The 17921-nt window shown below is 41.2% G+C and overlaps 1 protein-coding gene and 2 long non-coding RNA genes across 3 annotated transcripts; 1 reads left to right on the forward strand and 2 right to left on the reverse strand.

Moving 5' to 3' along the window:
* Positions 1–1169: 1169 nt before the first annotated feature.
* On the reverse strand, positions 1170–3891 carry LOC309474849. Its single transcript, XR_014197440.1, has 2 exons — positions 1459–3891; positions 1170–1231 (listed from the first exon to the last, which is right to left on the reverse strand). It is a non-coding gene; the product is annotated as an uncharacterized lncRNA (long non-coding RNA).
* Positions 3892–3973: 82 nt separating this feature from the next.
* On the reverse strand, positions 3974–8103 carry LOC309475743 (uncharacterized protein; the record flags this gene model as incomplete). The annotated part of the gene is made up of 3 exons (XM_082138620.1): positions 7930–8103; positions 4040–7702; positions 3974–3996 (listed from the first exon to the last, which is right to left on the reverse strand). The coding sequence occupies exons 2-3, from the start codon at positions 7503–7505 to the stop codon at positions 3974–3976; spliced, it is 3489 nt and encodes a 1162-aa protein (XP_081994746.1). The 5' UTR covers positions 7506–7702; positions 7930–8103.
* A 2138-nt stretch (positions 8104–10241) lies between these two features.
* LOC309475860 lies at positions 10242–11524 on the forward strand. The gene is made up of 6 exons (XR_014197872.1): positions 10242–10293; positions 10426–10457; positions 10554–10601; positions 10853–11187; positions 11296–11387; positions 11476–11524. It is a non-coding gene; the product is annotated as an uncharacterized lncRNA (long non-coding RNA).
* The last annotated feature ends 6397 nt before the right edge of the window (positions 11525–17921 follow it).

Raw genomic sequence — 17921 nt, forward strand, 5'->3', positions numbered from 1 at the left:
GGTGGAGGAGTTCAGGTACCTGGGGTCAACAGTGCAAAGTAATGGAGAGAGTGTTAGGGAAGTGAAGAAAAGAGTGCAGGCAGGGTGGAGTGGGTGGAGAAGAGTGACAGGAGTGATTTGTGATAGTAGAGTATCTGCAAGAATGAAAGGAAAAGTTTATAGGACTGTGGTGAGACCTGCGATGTTGTATGGATTAGAGACAGTGGCATTGAGTAAAAGGCAGGAGGCGGAGCTGGAGGAAGCAGAGCTGAAGATGTTAAGGTTTTTGTTGGGAGTGACGAGGATGGACAAGATTAGAAATGAGTTTATTAGAGGGACAGTGCATGTTGGACGTTTTGGTGACAAGGTGAGGGAGGCGAGATTGAGATGGTTTGGACATGTGCAGAGGAGGGACATGAATTATATTGGTAGGAGAATGCTGAGGATGGAGCCACCAGGAAGGAGGAAAAGAGGAAGACCAAGGAGGAGGTTCATGGATGTGGTGAGGGAAGACATGCAGGTAGTTGGTGTAAAAGAGGCAGATGTAGAGGACAGGGTGGTATGGAGACGGATGATCCGCTGTGGCGACCCCTAATGGGAGCAGCCGAAAGAAAAAGAAGAAGAAGTTACAAAATGGTTAAATGATTAACCTGTTAACCGTTGCCAGTGCGCGGGTGCACTGAAGCGTTTTTTTTTATATATAGTTCAAAGTTACTATCAGATTTAATGTTATACCTTGACAAACTATACATCATTAAAAAGATATAAGACTCAAGTTTCAGTATTTGACCACTATTGTATTCTGAGAAACTTATAGCGACGGTTATTTCTTAATTTGTGTCAGGAGTTATGAAATGAAAAAATGAGTCGATACCTTTAATATGAATTATGAGCGTCAGCCGCTTTCATTCATAAAAAACTTCTGTGCCGTCGTCATGACAGCGATTCAAAAACAACGTCCTTCAGGGCTTTAGCTCAAAAATGTGCAGATTTGGAGAAATATCGATATATTCTCATAGGTTTACATCAGATTTCTATAGACAGGAATAATATTTATTGAATTTATACCTAAATGCGTCGATGTAATCATTATGAGCGCTTAGATACTGTACTGTCCTCCAATTGATGTTCTTAACCAAAATTAGACAGTCAGCTAAACTCCAGTCATGAAGAACATGTGAGTCAGAATATTGTTTCTTAGCTCTGTTTAATTGAGACTCTTGAGCATGAAGACATGAACAAAGGAGTGAAACTGAAAATAAGCACAAAAAATACAATAAGGCGAAATTGTGCCTCATACAAATACTAACAAGCTTAATTACAATGAAATATAGTCTTTTCAGTAAAGTGTCTCAGTAAACAATCAGTTCACGAATTGAAATCAAAGATTTATACTCAAATATAGTTTTACATCAACATGAAATTAGCTCAAATCTATTATTAGAAATACAGTAAACAGAAAATACATAAACTACTTACAGGCAGTTCTTGCTTAGGAGAAATCGAAACATAACAGGATAATTGCAGCTGGAACGATCTTCACCATGTGCTTTGACTAATAAACTAACTTCCTGATTCAGCCTGCAATACCATACATGACCGCTAGAGGTCCTAATTACTCTAACAAGGAGAATACCCAAAGGGCAGAACACTCCCCGCTTGGTGTTTATGACACCACAGTCCATATTGCTACAATTTAGCATAAACTTTCAATCAGTTGACGGTAAAAGTAAGACGACTTCCGTAACAGGCCTTGTGAAGGTCTTTGGAGTACCTTGAGCAGTGGTTCTTAAACTAACTGTTCGTACCTTTCCATCCTGGCTATGAATAGCAGACGTGACCACTGCCATAGGCCATGTATTACGAGCAGCTTGGTTCTCCTTCAATAAGACAACATCACCTTCTTGCAAGTTGCGACGTGTCTCATTCCATTTCCTGCGACTCTGTAGGGTTGGAAGGTACTCCCTTTTCCAGCGGAGCCAGAACTCATTGGCCAAGGCTTGTACTTGTCTCCATTGTTTAAGAAGAAGATCCTTGTCACCAAATTCTCCTGGAGGAGGTGGGACTGCTCCCTTCTGGGTAAGCAGCATTGCTGGAGTCAAGATGAATGGAGACTGTGGGTCACTTGATACAGGAATGAGAGGTCTGGCGTTGATGATGGCTGAAACTTCGGCCATAAGCGTGCATAAGACCTCATGGGAGAAAGCAGTATGTTCTCTTAGTAGGATACAATCGAGAATTCTGCGGGCCACTCCAATCATTCGTTCCCATGAACCTCCTCTATGTGAAGAATGAGGAGGGTTGAACTCCCAAGAACAGCTCTGCTCCCTCAAATATCCAGAAACCCTTTCCTCCTGTGCCAGCTTGCTTAGTCCTAGCTCTTTACTTGCTCCCACAAAGTTTGTGCCGCAATCAGACCTCAGCTGCTTTGCAGGTCCTCGAATGGCGAAGAATCGCCTCAGAGCATTGATGCAGCTGGAAGCATCCATTGATTCGATTACCTCAATATGCACTGCTCTCGTGCTCATGCAAGTAAACAATATAGCCCAGCGCTTGCTCTCCGCATGACCACCTCTAGTGCGTCTCGCTCTGACCATCCAAGGTCCAAAAACATCCAATCCCACATAAGTAAACGGGGGACTTATGTTTAGGCGCTCAGGAGGTAAGTCTGCCATAATTTGTTCCTCCATTTTCCCACGGAGCTTACGGCAAGTAACGCAATGGTGTAAGACTGAGCTAATCAGCCTTTTCCCTCCGATAATCCAGAAACCAGCTCTTCTCAAGGCTCCCTCTGTAAAATGACGCCCTTGATGTTCTACTTTCTCATGGTAGTGACGCACTAACAGGATGGAGATGTAATTGTGCTTGGTTAGAACCAAGGGGTTCATTTCATTGGAGCTTAATGGAGAATTTTTCAATCTTCCTCCAATTCTGATCAAGCCTTCTTTGAGAACGGGATTAAGTTTTACGAGAGGGCTGTTCTTTGATAGGGCTTTCTTGTCGGAAAGAGCTGCATATTCCATAGGAAAGCTCTCAAGTTGAGTTGCTCTCAAAATGGCGGTCCAGGCTAGTGAATACTCTTGTGAGGTTCGAAGTTTATTGCACCAATGCCACCCTACATGTTCTTTAGAACAACTCTTGGATTTGATCGTGTGAACGATGTGGATCAAAAGGGTAATGGCTCTTACAAGGGTTATCCAGGTAGAGAATCTCTTGAATCTTTCTGTCCCTAAGCCATTAAGTCTAACTTGTGTGCAATAACTGAGGACATCACGTCTTATCTCAACATCATCTTCTGGACAGACAAGTTCGTAGGATTCAGGCTCTTCCTGCAAGCATGTATTTGGTTTGGAGAGAAAAGTAGGTCCCCTGAGCCATGCTGTATTATTAAGTTGAGATGCAGCAACTCCTCTAGAAGCATGGTCAGCTGGGTTGAGTTCAGTTGGTACATAAACCCATTGATCTGGCCTTGAAGATTGGCGAATTCGTTGAACTCTGTTATGCACATACACATAAAACTGCTTCGTCTCGTTGTGTATGTACCCTAAGACTACTTTGCTGTCACAGTAGAATCTTATAGCATGCAATCTGAGATCCATCTCATGGCGAATCAGGTCAGCAATTTCAACTGCCAATACTGCAGCACAGAGTTCGAGACGCGGAATAGTAGGTTTGTGTTGAGGTGCTAGTTTAGCTTTACCTAGGACAAATCCGACATCACTGCTACCATCATGATCAGTGACCTTGAGGTAAGCCACCGCACCAATTGCTTTAGTGGAGGCATCAGAGAAAATGCACAGTTCTGCAAGTTTTGACTCAGAGAGAGAAATTGAGGAATAGGTTCGAGGAATATGAAGTTGCTTCAGGCCTTGGAGGGAGTCTTGCCATGTTTCCCACTCTGCTCTCTTTTCTTCAGGAAGTAAAGCATCCCATTCTGAGGTGAAGTTTGAGAGGTCTCGTAGCAGAGCTCTGCCTTGTATGGCGACTGGAGACACTATGCCGAGTGGATCAAAGATACTGTTCACAGTGGACAGCACGCCACGTTTTGTGAATGATTTGCCGACAGATGACACATCAAAGGTGAAGGTGTCGCTTGCTATCTCCCAGCACAACCCAAGAGTCCGCTGTATAGAGGGAACGTCTCCACTAAGGTCTAAGTCCTTTATAGTCTTAGCATGTTCCTCTTGAGGAAAGGCTTGCATAACAACTGGACTATTTGAGGCAATCTTGTGCAAATGAAGGTTCGATTCAGCTAAAGATGCTCGTGTTCTTTGAAGGAGACTCACTGCCTGCTCATCAGTAGGTAGGGACACAAGCCCATCATCCACGTAGAAGTGTCTTTCCACGTAGTGTCGAGTATCTGTGCCATGTACCTTCTCACCCTCGCTAGCAGCTCGTCTTAGCCCGTAAATGGCAACGGCCGGAGAAGGGCTATTGCCAAAAACATGTACCTTCATACGGTACTCTATGACATCCTTTGTTGGGTCGCTGTCTCGAAACCAGAGGAACCTAAGAAAGTTACGATGGTCCTTTCTGACTTTGAAACAATGGAACATTTGTTGGATGTCAGCTGTGATGGCTACAAGCTCCTTACGGAATCGAAGGAGGACTCCCAGCAAATTATTATTCAGATCGGGGCCCGTTAACAAGACGTTGTTGAGGGAGATGCCATGATGTTGGGCACTGGAGTCAAAAACCACCCTGATTTGATCTGGCTTTTTTGAGTGGTAAACTGCAAAGATCGGTAGGAACCAACACTCCTCTCCTTCCTTCAGTGGTGGTGCGGGTTCAGCATGGTCGTTCTCCAGAATTTTCTTCATGAAAGAGACAAACTGTTTTTCCATCTCTGGTTTCTTAGTAAGAGTACGCTGCAGAGAACGGAATCTATTAAGAGCCTGTAGACGATTGTTGGGAAGTATTTGTCTTGGCTCTCTGAAGGGCAATGGGGCGACCCAACTGTTTCCTTCATCCTTGTAAACCTCTGAATTCATGATCCTTAAGAATGTTGTGTCCTCAATGGATGGCGCTAGTTTATTATCGTTCTCAGTTCTTTGGAACACATCACAACCAAGGCTGTTTTCTGAGGTTCTGTACCTGATGTCTTTGTGTGCTTTTGGCTCCCCGCTGTAAAGAGCTTCCTCTTTGAGGTTCATGTAACTGGTGCAGGGTGAAAGGTAAGTGGTGCGACCATTCTCTAATATATTGGTCCTGAAGGTGCTCACACTAGGTATATGGGCGCTTCCTAAACATACCTCACCAACTATCACCCAACCCAAGTCTAACCTTTGGGCAAAGGGTGCATCATGTGGGCCATTGATTTGTTGTCTGACCTTGTGCACCCTAATGATGTCTCTCCCTAATAAGAGAAGGATCTGAGCGTTGGGATCGAGTTTGGGAATTTGGCTTGCAACTGACCTCAAGTGAGAGTGATTCATGGCTACATTCGGAGTGGGAATCTCGCATCTGCTGGCCAGTATTTGATTGCACTCTATGAGTTGTGGTAGAGCAAAGGAAGCGCTTCCTGTAGCCGGTGAGATCATGAAACCTTCGGCCTTCCTGGCACACATATTGGACACTCCAGCACATGTCCGAAGGGAATAAGAGGAAGGTTCACTATCTATACCGAACAGTTCAAAGAAATCACTTTTTGCCAGTGAGCGATTACTCTGATCGTCGAGTACTGCATACATTTTGACAACCTTCTCAGGTTGATTCTGAGGGAACACATCCACCAAGCAAATTTTAGAACATGATTTCCCTGGCTGCCCCTTTCCACAGATCTCGGTACAGTGTGACGTCACTGTGGATGTTGACAATTCATTGTCATCTCCTTCTCCGCAGCTCAATTGTGGGGTAGAATACTCAGGTACTTGACAAGGTGGACCAGGGTGCATGACTGTGACATGACGATTACTCTCGCATTCACTACACTTGACAGTTAACTTGCAGTCTTTGGCCAAATGAGTAGTGGACGTGCAACACTTGTAGCATATTCCATTGTCACGGAGGAAGGATTTTCTCTCCTCAATAGGTTTGGCTCTGAAAGTGCGACACTTTTTTAAAGGGTGTGGCCTATGGTGTATTGGGCAGTATTTTCCAGGATCCTCTACTTTCCTTTCACTGAGAACATCAGTTTTATGAGTTGACAATGGAATTTTTGCCGTCCTTAGAATTGATCTTTCTTTAGAATGGATATCGCTAGAACGAGTGAGTGAGAAACTAGGGTCGTTCCTGATGCGTGCCTCATTGCAAATAAACTCAGCAAAGAATGAAAAAGGGGGGAAAAACCCATTGTGTTCTGCTTTGAACCTGGATCCTTGGGATACCCATTTTTCTTGAAGAGGGTATGAGAGCTTTGCTACTATAGGACTGATTCCTCGAGCGGTATCTAAAAAGGCCAATCCAGGCAGATATCCGTCTTGCTTCGCTGATAAGATCTCCATGAGGAGATCTCCAAGTTCCCTAAGTCTCACAGGGTCGTTGTTGTAAATTTTTGTAAACGTATCCAATTTCTTGAACAGCGCATCTTCAATTATCTCAGGTGAAGCATAGCACTCGACCAGCCTATCCCAGGCTTTCCTAAGAGCAACTTCAGGATTGTTAACATGCATGAGACGTATTCTGTTGACGTAATGGCCTGATTCCTTGCCTAGCCACTTACTTAAAAGGTCCAACTCTTCGCTGGCTGAGATGTCGAGCTCTTTTATGGCATTTAAGAATGAGGACTGCCACGCTCTGAAACTTTCGGGTCTGTCGTCAAACTGACGGAGCCCTGTTGTCACCAATTCACGTCTTGCCAGAAACTTTACGAACTCTGTCATTGGGGGGTCTTTGACCGATTCAGCTTGGGAAGCATAGTGAAGAGGATTATAAGGTTTAGCTGTGACATTCAGACTAGGACGAACACCTGACTGAGGATGTGGCCAGTGTTCGTTATTAGTCTCTGCCATGTTAGAGCTCATTTTTAGAGGTGAAAAGTAGGAATCAGACATGGCAAGGCATCTCTTTGGTGGTTTAAACTGGTTTTCTGTATGAGGGCTAAGTGGTAACGATTCAAGTTGCTTGTCCCACGTTACTAAGCTTTCCTCATGCTTGACAGGTGCAAAGTCATGACGGCGCGAATGTGTTTGTAACTCAGATTGCTGTATAACATAGTCTTTTGTGCGCTGTATACTTTCTTCCTTTAATGATCTTTGAGCACCTTTGTCGTCCTTTACCTTTAACTGTTCCTCGGCTGCCTCTAATATTTCTGCCTGTGCTACAGCGGCTGCTGCCTCCCTCTGGAGTGTTAAAGCATCCAATTCAGCTGTGAGTCTGGTTTTCTCAAGAAGGGCTTTTGCTTCCTTCTCTGCTTGTTCAATTTTTAACTTAGCTTCTTTTTCAGCAAAGGATGCACGGACTCGTGCTGCTTCTGCCTTCGCACGGGCCCTCGCTGCTGCGCTAGCTGTTGAAACTGATGTAAGACTGCTGCCTGCACTTTTCTGCGAAGCTCTGTCGACATCCTTATTATCATCCATGGTGCTCATTCTTTGCACATAATCAACGTCGTAATTTTTCCAACTAAAGATGCCTTTTCACTGTACTGTCCTCCAATTGATGTTCTTAACCAAAATTAGACAGTCAGCTAAACTCCAGTCATGAAGAACATGTGAGTCAGAATATTGTTTCTTAGCTCTGTTTAATTGAGACTCTTGAGCATGAAGACATGAACAAAGGAGTGAAACTGAAAATAAGCACAAAAAATACAATAAGGCGAAATTGTGCCTCATACAAATACTAACAAGCTTAATTACAATGAAATATAGTCTTTTCAGTAAAGTGTCTCAGTAAACAATCAGTTCACGAATTGAAATCAAAGATTTATACTCAAATATAGTTTTACATCAACATGAAATTAGCTCAAATCTATTATTAGAAATACAGTAAACAGAAAATACATAAACTACTTACAGGCAGTTCTTGCTTAGGAGAAATCGAAACATAACAGGATAATTGCAGCTGGAACGATCTTCACCATGTGCTTTGACTAATAAACTAACTTCCTGATTCAGCCTGCAATACCATACATGACCGCTAGAGGTCCTAATTACTCTAACAAGGAGAATACCCAAAGGGCAGAACAGATACTCTGATACTGTGTTTTCAATTCATACCAATAGCCTGAGGGCGCTATATGCACAGTAATAGTCCATATATGGAACATGAAGAAGAGCCATGATCATGCGACATTCCAGGACGTCACTGATATACACAAAGCTACAGAGATCACGCTGTAACATGCAGATAAAGATGTTTTGAAGACAATAAACATGATTGCAATGATATTTGAGTTACCTGTGTTTTTCAAGCCATGCCAGGTATTTTCATAATAATGGATTATATTTATAATGTAATGCTAATCTATATAGATTATCATTGTGCAGAATACTACCAAATAATATATTTTCTGTCTGATTTTTTTATCTGAAGCCAAATTAGATCACAGAAGATTATTTAAAATACTCGACTTGCGTTATAAAGTAAGTTTGGAGCACAGACATGGTTTTAATCTCATAAATTGTCGTGTATTAATGGTGTACTAAGCTAACATGCTAGCTAGCCCTAGGTGCACCTGCCACTAGCAGTTATACTTTTATGATTTTTTGAATGCTTACTGAAATGTTTCTTTATTCAAGAAATGCATTTTATACAGTTTAAAATGTGAGGTGAACTTTGAGAAAAGAAATTAGGGACTGAAACCCTATGAATACCCTGTGAATAGCCAGTCATTAGTAACTATAATGCAGACAAAAGAAATGCATATTTAGAGCCATAACCAGGCTGGAGAGGTGTGAATGTGTGCAGGGGGAGACTGAATGGGGATCGTTTGCACGACAAAACAATAAAGACAATATACTGGATAGATGCTTAGAAGATGACAATAAACATCAGTTGCATTTTAGAGTCAAATCAAAATAAAGTCATTTGACATGGTCTTGAAAAACATTTAACTAAATACAGAGTTTTGGACTTATTATCTTCAGATTTTAAACATAAAATGTTTAGACGTGGCTTTAGCTGTAGTGCATTTCTAGATTGCTACAGTGCCAACTTCAATTTTATTTTTATGAGGATGTTTCATAAAAATTAATTTCTAATAACTTTACAAAACTTTTAAGCTATTTATAACATTTTTTTTCATTATGACTGTTACGTACGTGTACGTATTTAGAGTGTTGTAATAGGGATATGTGGGTAGTTTGTTGTTATTGCGGTGTGTGGGTGTGTGTGTGTTTCAGATACTCATTGGATCAATCTACAGCCTGTCAGTTTTCCTGCAGGATGATGACGTCTCGGTTCACCCATCCAATCACATTCTTCCACCTTCCTCAAATACCCGTATCTCTTCCACGTCCCCAGCTTTTTGGCTCACTTTGACTTTTGCATTTGTTTGGCTTGCTGGTGTTTTCTGTGTGTCTATCGTTTGTATTAATCAAATTGTCATAGTGGTTGTGAAGTGTTTTTGTTTGTTTTACTGTTCATCCTTGTTCAGTCATCACGGTGCATGTGAGGCTGGGAAGGAGGGAGCAGGTTTAGTAAGTCACGCGACATACAATGCGCACCACGTAGGACAATTTTGAATTGTATTAGACACACTAGTTTAGGAGAGTGCCACATCCTGTAAGTTTTTGTTATATTGTAGTTAGTGTAGTTTTGTTAGGGCGTCTTGACGCCCAAGATTTTTCTTTTCTACATTTTTCGTTTGGTTGTTAGTTTAGTTGCATTCATCTTCTAGCTAGTTTGTTTTGTTTTATTTATTTATTTCATTTGGCATCTCTCGAGCTCGCCTTCCCACCTTTGTTTGTTTTTGTTTAGTGTTGTTAATTTTAATTTTTCTCATTGTTTGTACATATTGTAAATATTATTTTCTCTTCATTCTTTCACTTTTGGGTTCTGTAAAATAAATACTTTTGAGCGGAGTTTTTGTGTTGATCTTTTTCCTTTTATTGCCCGGTCCTTCATATTAAGTTATACGCACATCTTTATTTAAATGTTATACTCCCTTACCCCTATCTAAAATCAAAAAGGGACGTAACAATGACAATAATTAATTCTACATTTACAATAAACTGCCAGGTGTCAGCTTTCAAATGAGATCATACTTGTGCTTTTAGTACAAAGGGTTCATGAACTGTATCTGTTTCAGTTTGGGTATGTCATTTCTGGGGATTTTTCAAAAGTGGGGTTGCAGCTTAACAGGTTAAACCTTTACAAACGTCTTTTTTTATTATAGGTTTAAGTGGAAGGAGTGCAGTGAGCATCCCCAAAATCAAGGTGTCTCAAATGTTAATTTAGGCTGTAAATATTTTTCACCATTTCTTTTATTTGGTGCCTAATTCATTATCATCAATCAAACGTCTCTTAAAAATGAAATCTCTTGCTGTCTGTTTTTGTGTGCATGTGCAGACCTACATTGTCACCAGAGAGCAACTTTATCGGTAAGTTACATTCAGTTGAAATTTTGTATCATTAATTTGTAAAGAGGTTGATTGCATAATTTGACTGGTTTCATATTGATTGTTTTATCTGTGCAGGTGAAGGACTTCTTGGGGAAATGGCCGGCTCTTCGGATTGAATCACAGGTAAAACAGACTCGCTTCTCTTTTCTGCCAGTCTTCACACATATTTCACTGCCAAATTTTGAATATGTATCACATTCAAATGGAACAGCAAATGCCACTATTCTCTGTGTGTAAGAACTATCACTTTGCATGTGACCATGTTGCTCAACAATGTATTTTAACAGAACATGTTGCATCACAAATGTGTTTTCTGTTGCAAATCGAGTATTAGTCTTTTTATATAATTATTTTTGTTGTATTTGGTTTTGTAGCTTTGTGCCGAGTTCCAACGCATCACAAACGTCAACATACGGAACCAGTTCTATGCTGTGCTTGACCAACATACACCTGCACTGGTGGCCTTGTATAGGCAGAAGGCGGAAAGATATCAGAGGCGCTGCGTGACGTCTTAAAGATTTATGAACTGATATGTTTTGTCTCTTATGTTTACTGTGATGGACAACTTATTCAAACTGAAAATTCAGTTTTGTGGTTCTTGCAGATTGTGAATCCATTTAAACGCTTTTTAATTTCAAACTTTACAGGAATCTGTAAAGCGCCTCCATAATTCAGAGAACAACCCACACAAATACGATCCACAAACCGGGTAAGACTGCGTATTGTATACTGTAAATGTTAGTTTAATCTACTACTATATGGATTTGAAATACTTAAACTGAATTTCATTAATGATGCCTGCAACTTTTTCCCCCAGAATAAATTCATCACATAACCTGGCTGTGACCACTTATCTCTTCGAAGAATTAAGGACAACTTTTACAGACGTTGACCCTGAATGTGTAAAAGGTAATCTTAAATATGTTGTAATCATTTTAATGTCCTCTGTTTTAATTAGTTTTATTGGCATTACATTTATTTATAATTTATTCAACAGGTTGCAAGACGTATTTTGAGACTTTGCGGAGAAAGTATTCTTTGGCTCATCAGGCTGAAAAGGCCCAGAAAAGAAACACTATGAGGAACATTGCAAAGAACCGTCAAAGAAAGAGACGGGTAAGTTAAGAAACTGGTTAAGCAGGGTTTTTTTTCTTTTTTTTCTTCAGAATGTAACTGTCCTCCTCTCTGTTTTAGTGGTTACATTACTGTTATGTTTTGCAGATGCTGGAGACCAGGTCCAGTATTCTACAAACCAACACAGAAAGGGAACTGTGGAAGACTGCAACTGTAAGAACTGATTTTCCTGTTAAAACAAAACTCACCCTGCAATAAAGCAGTAAAATGCACCCTGGACAGAAGATAGCAAAGACAGAGCACAGAATCTTGTCCCGCCCAAACTTATCTCATTGTCCCCTTGTTTGACTTCAACTCATCCCCCCTCTCCCTCCTCAAGGAATGTCTATAACACATATGGTGTATCTTGTGAATATGTTGCTTTTCCTTTACATGTTTGGTGTCATTTAAATGGTCGCAGTGCGATTGGTAAAATGGTCTTAATTTCATTGCAGTCATTGGTTTAATGAAAAAGATTGAGAACTTAGGAAAATCCTGTATCTCCTCTCTGGCTGATATCTGTTTACGATATCTCCTGAAACCAGGTGCTACCCCCCTAGGGTACATGGATTGGCCCAAACAACTCTAAACAATATTTGCTTAACCCCCCTTCTGTTCTGATCTGGTATTTAAGGTGAGGGAACAGAGCAACCTTTGGGGAATCTTTTACCAGGAGAATCCCCCACAGTAATGCATGTCAGTATTTTCCTGTTGGAAAGCCTTGACACATTACTGTGTGTCTTTGTCAGGAAAACATTACTTACTTTTAGAATCATCTTTGAGTAAATGATGTCAGGTATTTTTTGAATTGGCTTTTAATAATTTACTTCTGTAATTGGCATAATACATTTTTACCTGACAAATAAATGTTACATCTTGATTTATTCTGAAGTCTTCTGAAATCATTATTTTAATATATTTAAGGAGGCTGGTGCTACCGCAAACTTAGTTAAGGTAGGTCAAACTAAAGGCACATGTATGAACGGAGCAGTAGGCACGTCATCTGGAGACCTTTTGATTTCTGTCTATCACTGGTTTAGCAAGTTGTATGGAAATGGCTAAATTAAACTACACTCTCTAGTCCGAGCAAGCAGTAGGCGGCCGGCTGTAGAGGTATTAGCAAACCCTACATCCTCTGACTCAAATCAGAATTAACAAGTTTGTGTCCGTGAGAAACACGAATTGGCCGACGTGATCTCTGTGCGGCATTGGGTCCATAATGAATTAATAACTGAAAGTATGGGATTACTCAGGATAATCAAAGATCTAAATTACTTCATAATCAATGTTTATGATTATTTTCTAATCAGAAATACGATCTAAATTTGATTATCATTTGAAATTGGAGTCAGATTAAGCGTAGAGCTAAAGTAATACTAAAACTAAGTTCCAATAAATTAAGTGAACTTCACTGGAGCGCTGAAAAGACATACACGCTTTAAACCTTCGCCAGGCCGTTGGATTCTGTCGTTGGGCTAATGGATGGTCCTTACACAACAATATAACTGATGTCTGATGAAGATGCTGTTGTTGATGGAAGGCCAGTGTGGATGGTGAGGTCTCCACCAAACAGAACCACAGAGTTATCTGCTCTATGCCAGGCACTACTAACCAGACTAGAGGCTGACCCACGCTACATGTCACACCACCTGTCATGATCCTGCCTCTTTCTCTATCTCCCTCTGCTGGTCACACACACACACAGTTCACTACTACGCTCTCTTTCATTACTGACAGCTGTTTTCACTTTTCATCACGCTCATTCCTCTCCACCTGTTCCTCATCTTCTCTCATTATCTCGGCTTCTTCTACCCTCTCTTTCCTTTGGTATTTCTCAATATGCGTTCTTCAGCGATCTTGCGTCCTTGTGTTCTCGTTTTACGTCATCATTAACCGTCGAAGTTCAGACCCAATTCTCAAGAATGCAAGTACAGAGGACGCATGAAAGAACCCGGATGTGTTCTTGATACCGAGGATGCATCGAATGCAGACTTGAGCTAGTACTCGCCTTGTGTCCCAGAAGTCATTGCGGCCGGTTCCGAGTTCGTTCTTCCAAGGAAGCTTGGCAAGACCGGTCTCCACAAGAACACAAGTCCGTTCTCTGCGTTCTTGGAATTGAGAAACAGCCCTTGTCTTGTTGTCAGATTGTTTGTTATCTCAGATGCACATTGACCTGAGTAATATTGCTATCCTGTCCTGTCCTGTCCTGTCCTGTCTTGTCTGTTCTACGGAATAACCGTTTCTGCTGGAATTACTCTGCTCCTGTCATTGTACACCCACAGAGAACTGAAGTTTGTTACCTGCTCGGTGCCCGCCGCCAGTATCCTGTTCTACCAGATTCACGTGATCTGCTACTTCACCTGCTTTCAGTTAGTCTCTGCCACAGAGGAAGATTGTGTTCACGTAATTTACCAGTTAATGCTGGCATCTTCAGTTTGCTGTTTTGAACTTTCTGTTTGGGATTACCTGTGGTCAGACTACTGCTTCAATTAAAGAACTGTGATTGTCACTTTCGCTTTTGAGTCCTCTCTTGCCACACCACACCACACCACCAGTGCATCATGGCAGTTTGAAAAAAATGAATATTTACATATATACACTTTAATTTCTATATTTATTTATTGATCTCTTTTTATATTGTATACTTTTATATTTGTTCCTTTTTGATGTGCATGTTGCTTATCTCCACGTTTTGTATTTTTTTCCTTTACACCTTTGTTCACATTTCTTTTTCCCCATTCATTTTAATGTATGTTTATACTGTTCTTTGGAATATTCATGTTATATTTGTTTTTGTTCCTTTACATTTTCATCCCCGCAAATATTTTTGTTTCCCCATTCCTTTTAATGCTTGTTTATAATGCTCTTTGGAATGTTTTATTTACCTTAATAAAAATGTCAGACTTTCTCATTGTTCTTTGTGTGTGTTTTTAAAATTATATTTGAATGTATTAAAATTGGGGGAAGGGGGGGGTTAGTGTATACTGAGCAATATCTGCATAGCTGGCCTATAACCAATCAAATCACTGTGCGATAAGGCCTAGGGTGGGCTATGTTCTAAAAGTAACCAATCAAATCACTTTCCTTGGTTTTCAATGTGTCCTGTCCTCCAATAGTGGTCTGGGTAATGGGAGTGGTTTTAAAAGAAAAGGACCAATAGGGCGGAAGGCCAAAAGGTGCACAAAGGTGTGAAAATGTTCTCTTGAAAAAACCTTTGAGGGATTACTTGCCATGGCAACAAATGGCTGTAGCACGGAAGTATACGTCCACAACATACATCCGATTTGGTATCATTTCGGATGTATACGGATATATACAGACCCATGGAATTTGAGCTATCCGGCCAGTATACTCCTGGATTCTTCCGAATTTCAGCAGTGTATACAGGAGTATACTGGTCCGGATACACCTCTTTTCATGCAGTGTTCCCTATTTAAATACAGTTACACGAGTAGTTACACGACCAAGTATGGTGACACAAAATAAAATGTGGCGCTTTTCTAAGCGGGTAAAAAGGATAACTATAATGTATGGCATAATAGCACTTGGGAGCACTTCGACTCGGCGCAGTAATATCATCACTCCTGAAAACCCCTCTCACCCTCTCCCTCTCACTTCTGTCATTAGAACTAACATGACCTTTTACTGCGCCGAGTCGAAGTGCTCCAAGTTGGTGACTCCAAGGCTTGCAAATCCTGCTGGAAAATGAAGTCAGCATCTCCATAAAGCTTGTCTGCTGAAGGAAGCATGAAGTGCTCTGGAAATGTCCTGGTAGATGGCTGCGTTGAGTGGACAGCACAGTGGACCAACACCAGCCGATGACATGGCTCCCCAAACCAACACAGACTGTGGAAACTTCACACTGGACTTCCAGCATCTTGGAGTGTGTGCCTCTCCATTCTTCCTCCAGACTCTGGGACCTTGGTTTCCAAATGAGATGCAAAATTTGCTCTCATCAGAAAAGAGGACTTTGGTCCACTGTGCTTTATTGAATCCAGAGTCAACGCAGCCGTCTACCAGGACAGAGCACTTCATGCTTCCTTCATTTTCCAGCAGGATTTGCACCTGCCCACACTGCCAAAAGAACCAAAACCTGGTTCAATGACCATGGTATCACTGTGTAATTACTGTGTGATTTCATATAATATTCAAATTTTCTGGGATTTTGATTTCGTGGGTTTCATAAGCTGTCCCACATGGAAATAATCTATATAAACATATATGTTTTAATAAAGGTTTTGATATAGGTTTTTAATATATGTGACATATATAAAATTGGCAGTTTTCCTATATTATATGTACATATATGCACGTATTTATGTGTGCATATTCACCTTGTAGCAACAATGACATCTGCTTTTACATTAAAGGGGGGGTTAAACACTCATTTTCACTCAATCTCCTGTTAATCTTGAGTACCTGTAGAGTAGTATTGCATCCTTCATATCTCCAAAAAGTCTTTAGTTTTATTATATTTATAAAAGACAGATAGGCTGTACTGAGTTTTTCCGCAAAAAAACGAACGTCTGGAGGCGGGCCGTGTGGGCTGCGCATAGGGGCTGCGTGTGGGCGAAGCTAATAGCTGATAGCGCTGATAGCTAACAACAACACAGAGAGACATTTGAGCAGTTTACTCACCGTCTGTGACCGCAAACGCTTATCATTGTGACTTGCTCGATCCTTAAGCATTAGACGATCTGCAAATCCGTCGATCTGGGCTTTGTTTATAAAACGATCATCTCGAAATGCATGGAACAAACAGTCTTAGGCTACACAACTTGTTTTTGCTCTGGAAAAACAACTGCATCCACTGTTCCAAACGCTGGGTTCTTTGGGAAGCTGAACATGATGGTAAGCTTTCCCTCACATCCAAAAACACACTTTGGAGACACTATGCAGCGCGGCCGTTGATTTCCTGTTGATGTGCGCGGTCTCGCCCTCCACTGGTCGACGTGGGCTCGGGCGAGATTTTCCGGGAGAAATGCTCATATAAGGAGTTCCACTCTGGTCTACGTCATTACATCCACAAATCGAGAAAAAAAAAAGCCGAAACTTCTATCAAACCCGGAAGTAAGATTTTCGGCACATAAATTCTCCGTTGTTCGTCCAAAATATTTTTTAAAAACTTTGCCCATGTTTAGCATGAGAATCCATCTCTTTAACACTGTCAACAACTCTGAATACATGAAACACCATTGTACCCCCCCTTTAAGTGAATCATGTGGGGGTCGAACACATCGTCTTTGTCCTTAGGAAGACAGCGCTGGTTAATTATTCAGCTCAACGTGAACCCCTAGTGACTTTACAGCCTCGTGACATTCCAGAGCACACACACACGCACAAAAAGCCCTTTGAGTGCAACTTCATATAGAAATATGGCTCTTGAATGTATACCTTCCGATATGTATGTGTGATTAGCTTTGCTTTATAATAGAGGTGTGGTTTGCTAGAGTATAGGTTTGAATTCTAAATGTTCACTGAAAGAAGGTTCCTCAATAGTGTCTTGTAACCCGACCTCGACATGGTCAACTTTATGACTCCCAAGCTGCAGCTCATCCAGTTCCTCTGCAAGCCAACATTCCAACACATTAACATGGAACTTTTCATTGAACTCTTCAGAGAAAACTCTTCAAATGTTTGATACGTATTGCTTTGTTTCCCCGGTGTCTTCCCTTGCCATAACGGAAACACTGACAATTTTATTGTGTGTTTAATCAAACTTTATTTGTGTGTAATTATGCATATAAATGTAACATTATGTTTCCCCGACCTTTATCTGTCATAATTGGTACCTGTCTGACCGTCCTGTTTTAATTCAACCAGTCACACATAGGAGATTACAGTAAAATGTATTGTTCTGTGTGTACAAGCTTAAGAGGAAATATTAATTCTTCCTCTCATAAGACATATGGTCAAGGGAGGCGTGTTTTCTTTACACAAAGAAAATGTTCCCGCTTCAGATAAGAAGATCTGATTGGCTGTTGTCCCAACAGGAGGGCGTAAACAGATGTCTGTTAAAAGGCAGAAACCCCCACTTCTCTCTTCTCTTCTCTCTCATCTCTCAACCCTTCCTCCTCTCCTCCCCGGCGCAGCGCTTCTCCAAGGAACATCTGAAGGAGGCCCTGGCCTTCTCTATCGAACGAACACATGTTCGAGTCGTAGCTGCCGTCCTTTGCAACAAAGATTTGCAACCTCTCCCTTTCCGGGAGATGAATCTGAACTTTCTCGGTAACGTTACATTCAGTGAGCCTTTTTAAACTTCCCGCGGCACCGGAAGACGCAGCAGAAACAGGACACCGTCCGCGCTGTCCTGCCTCAGCTCAGCCTCAC

Source organism: Leuciscus leuciscus (genome assembly GCF_965113295.1).
Source record: "Leuciscus leuciscus genome assembly, chromosome: 15".
Taxonomy (NCBI): domain Eukaryota; kingdom Metazoa; phylum Chordata; class Actinopteri; order Cypriniformes; family Leuciscidae; genus Leuciscus; species Leuciscus leuciscus.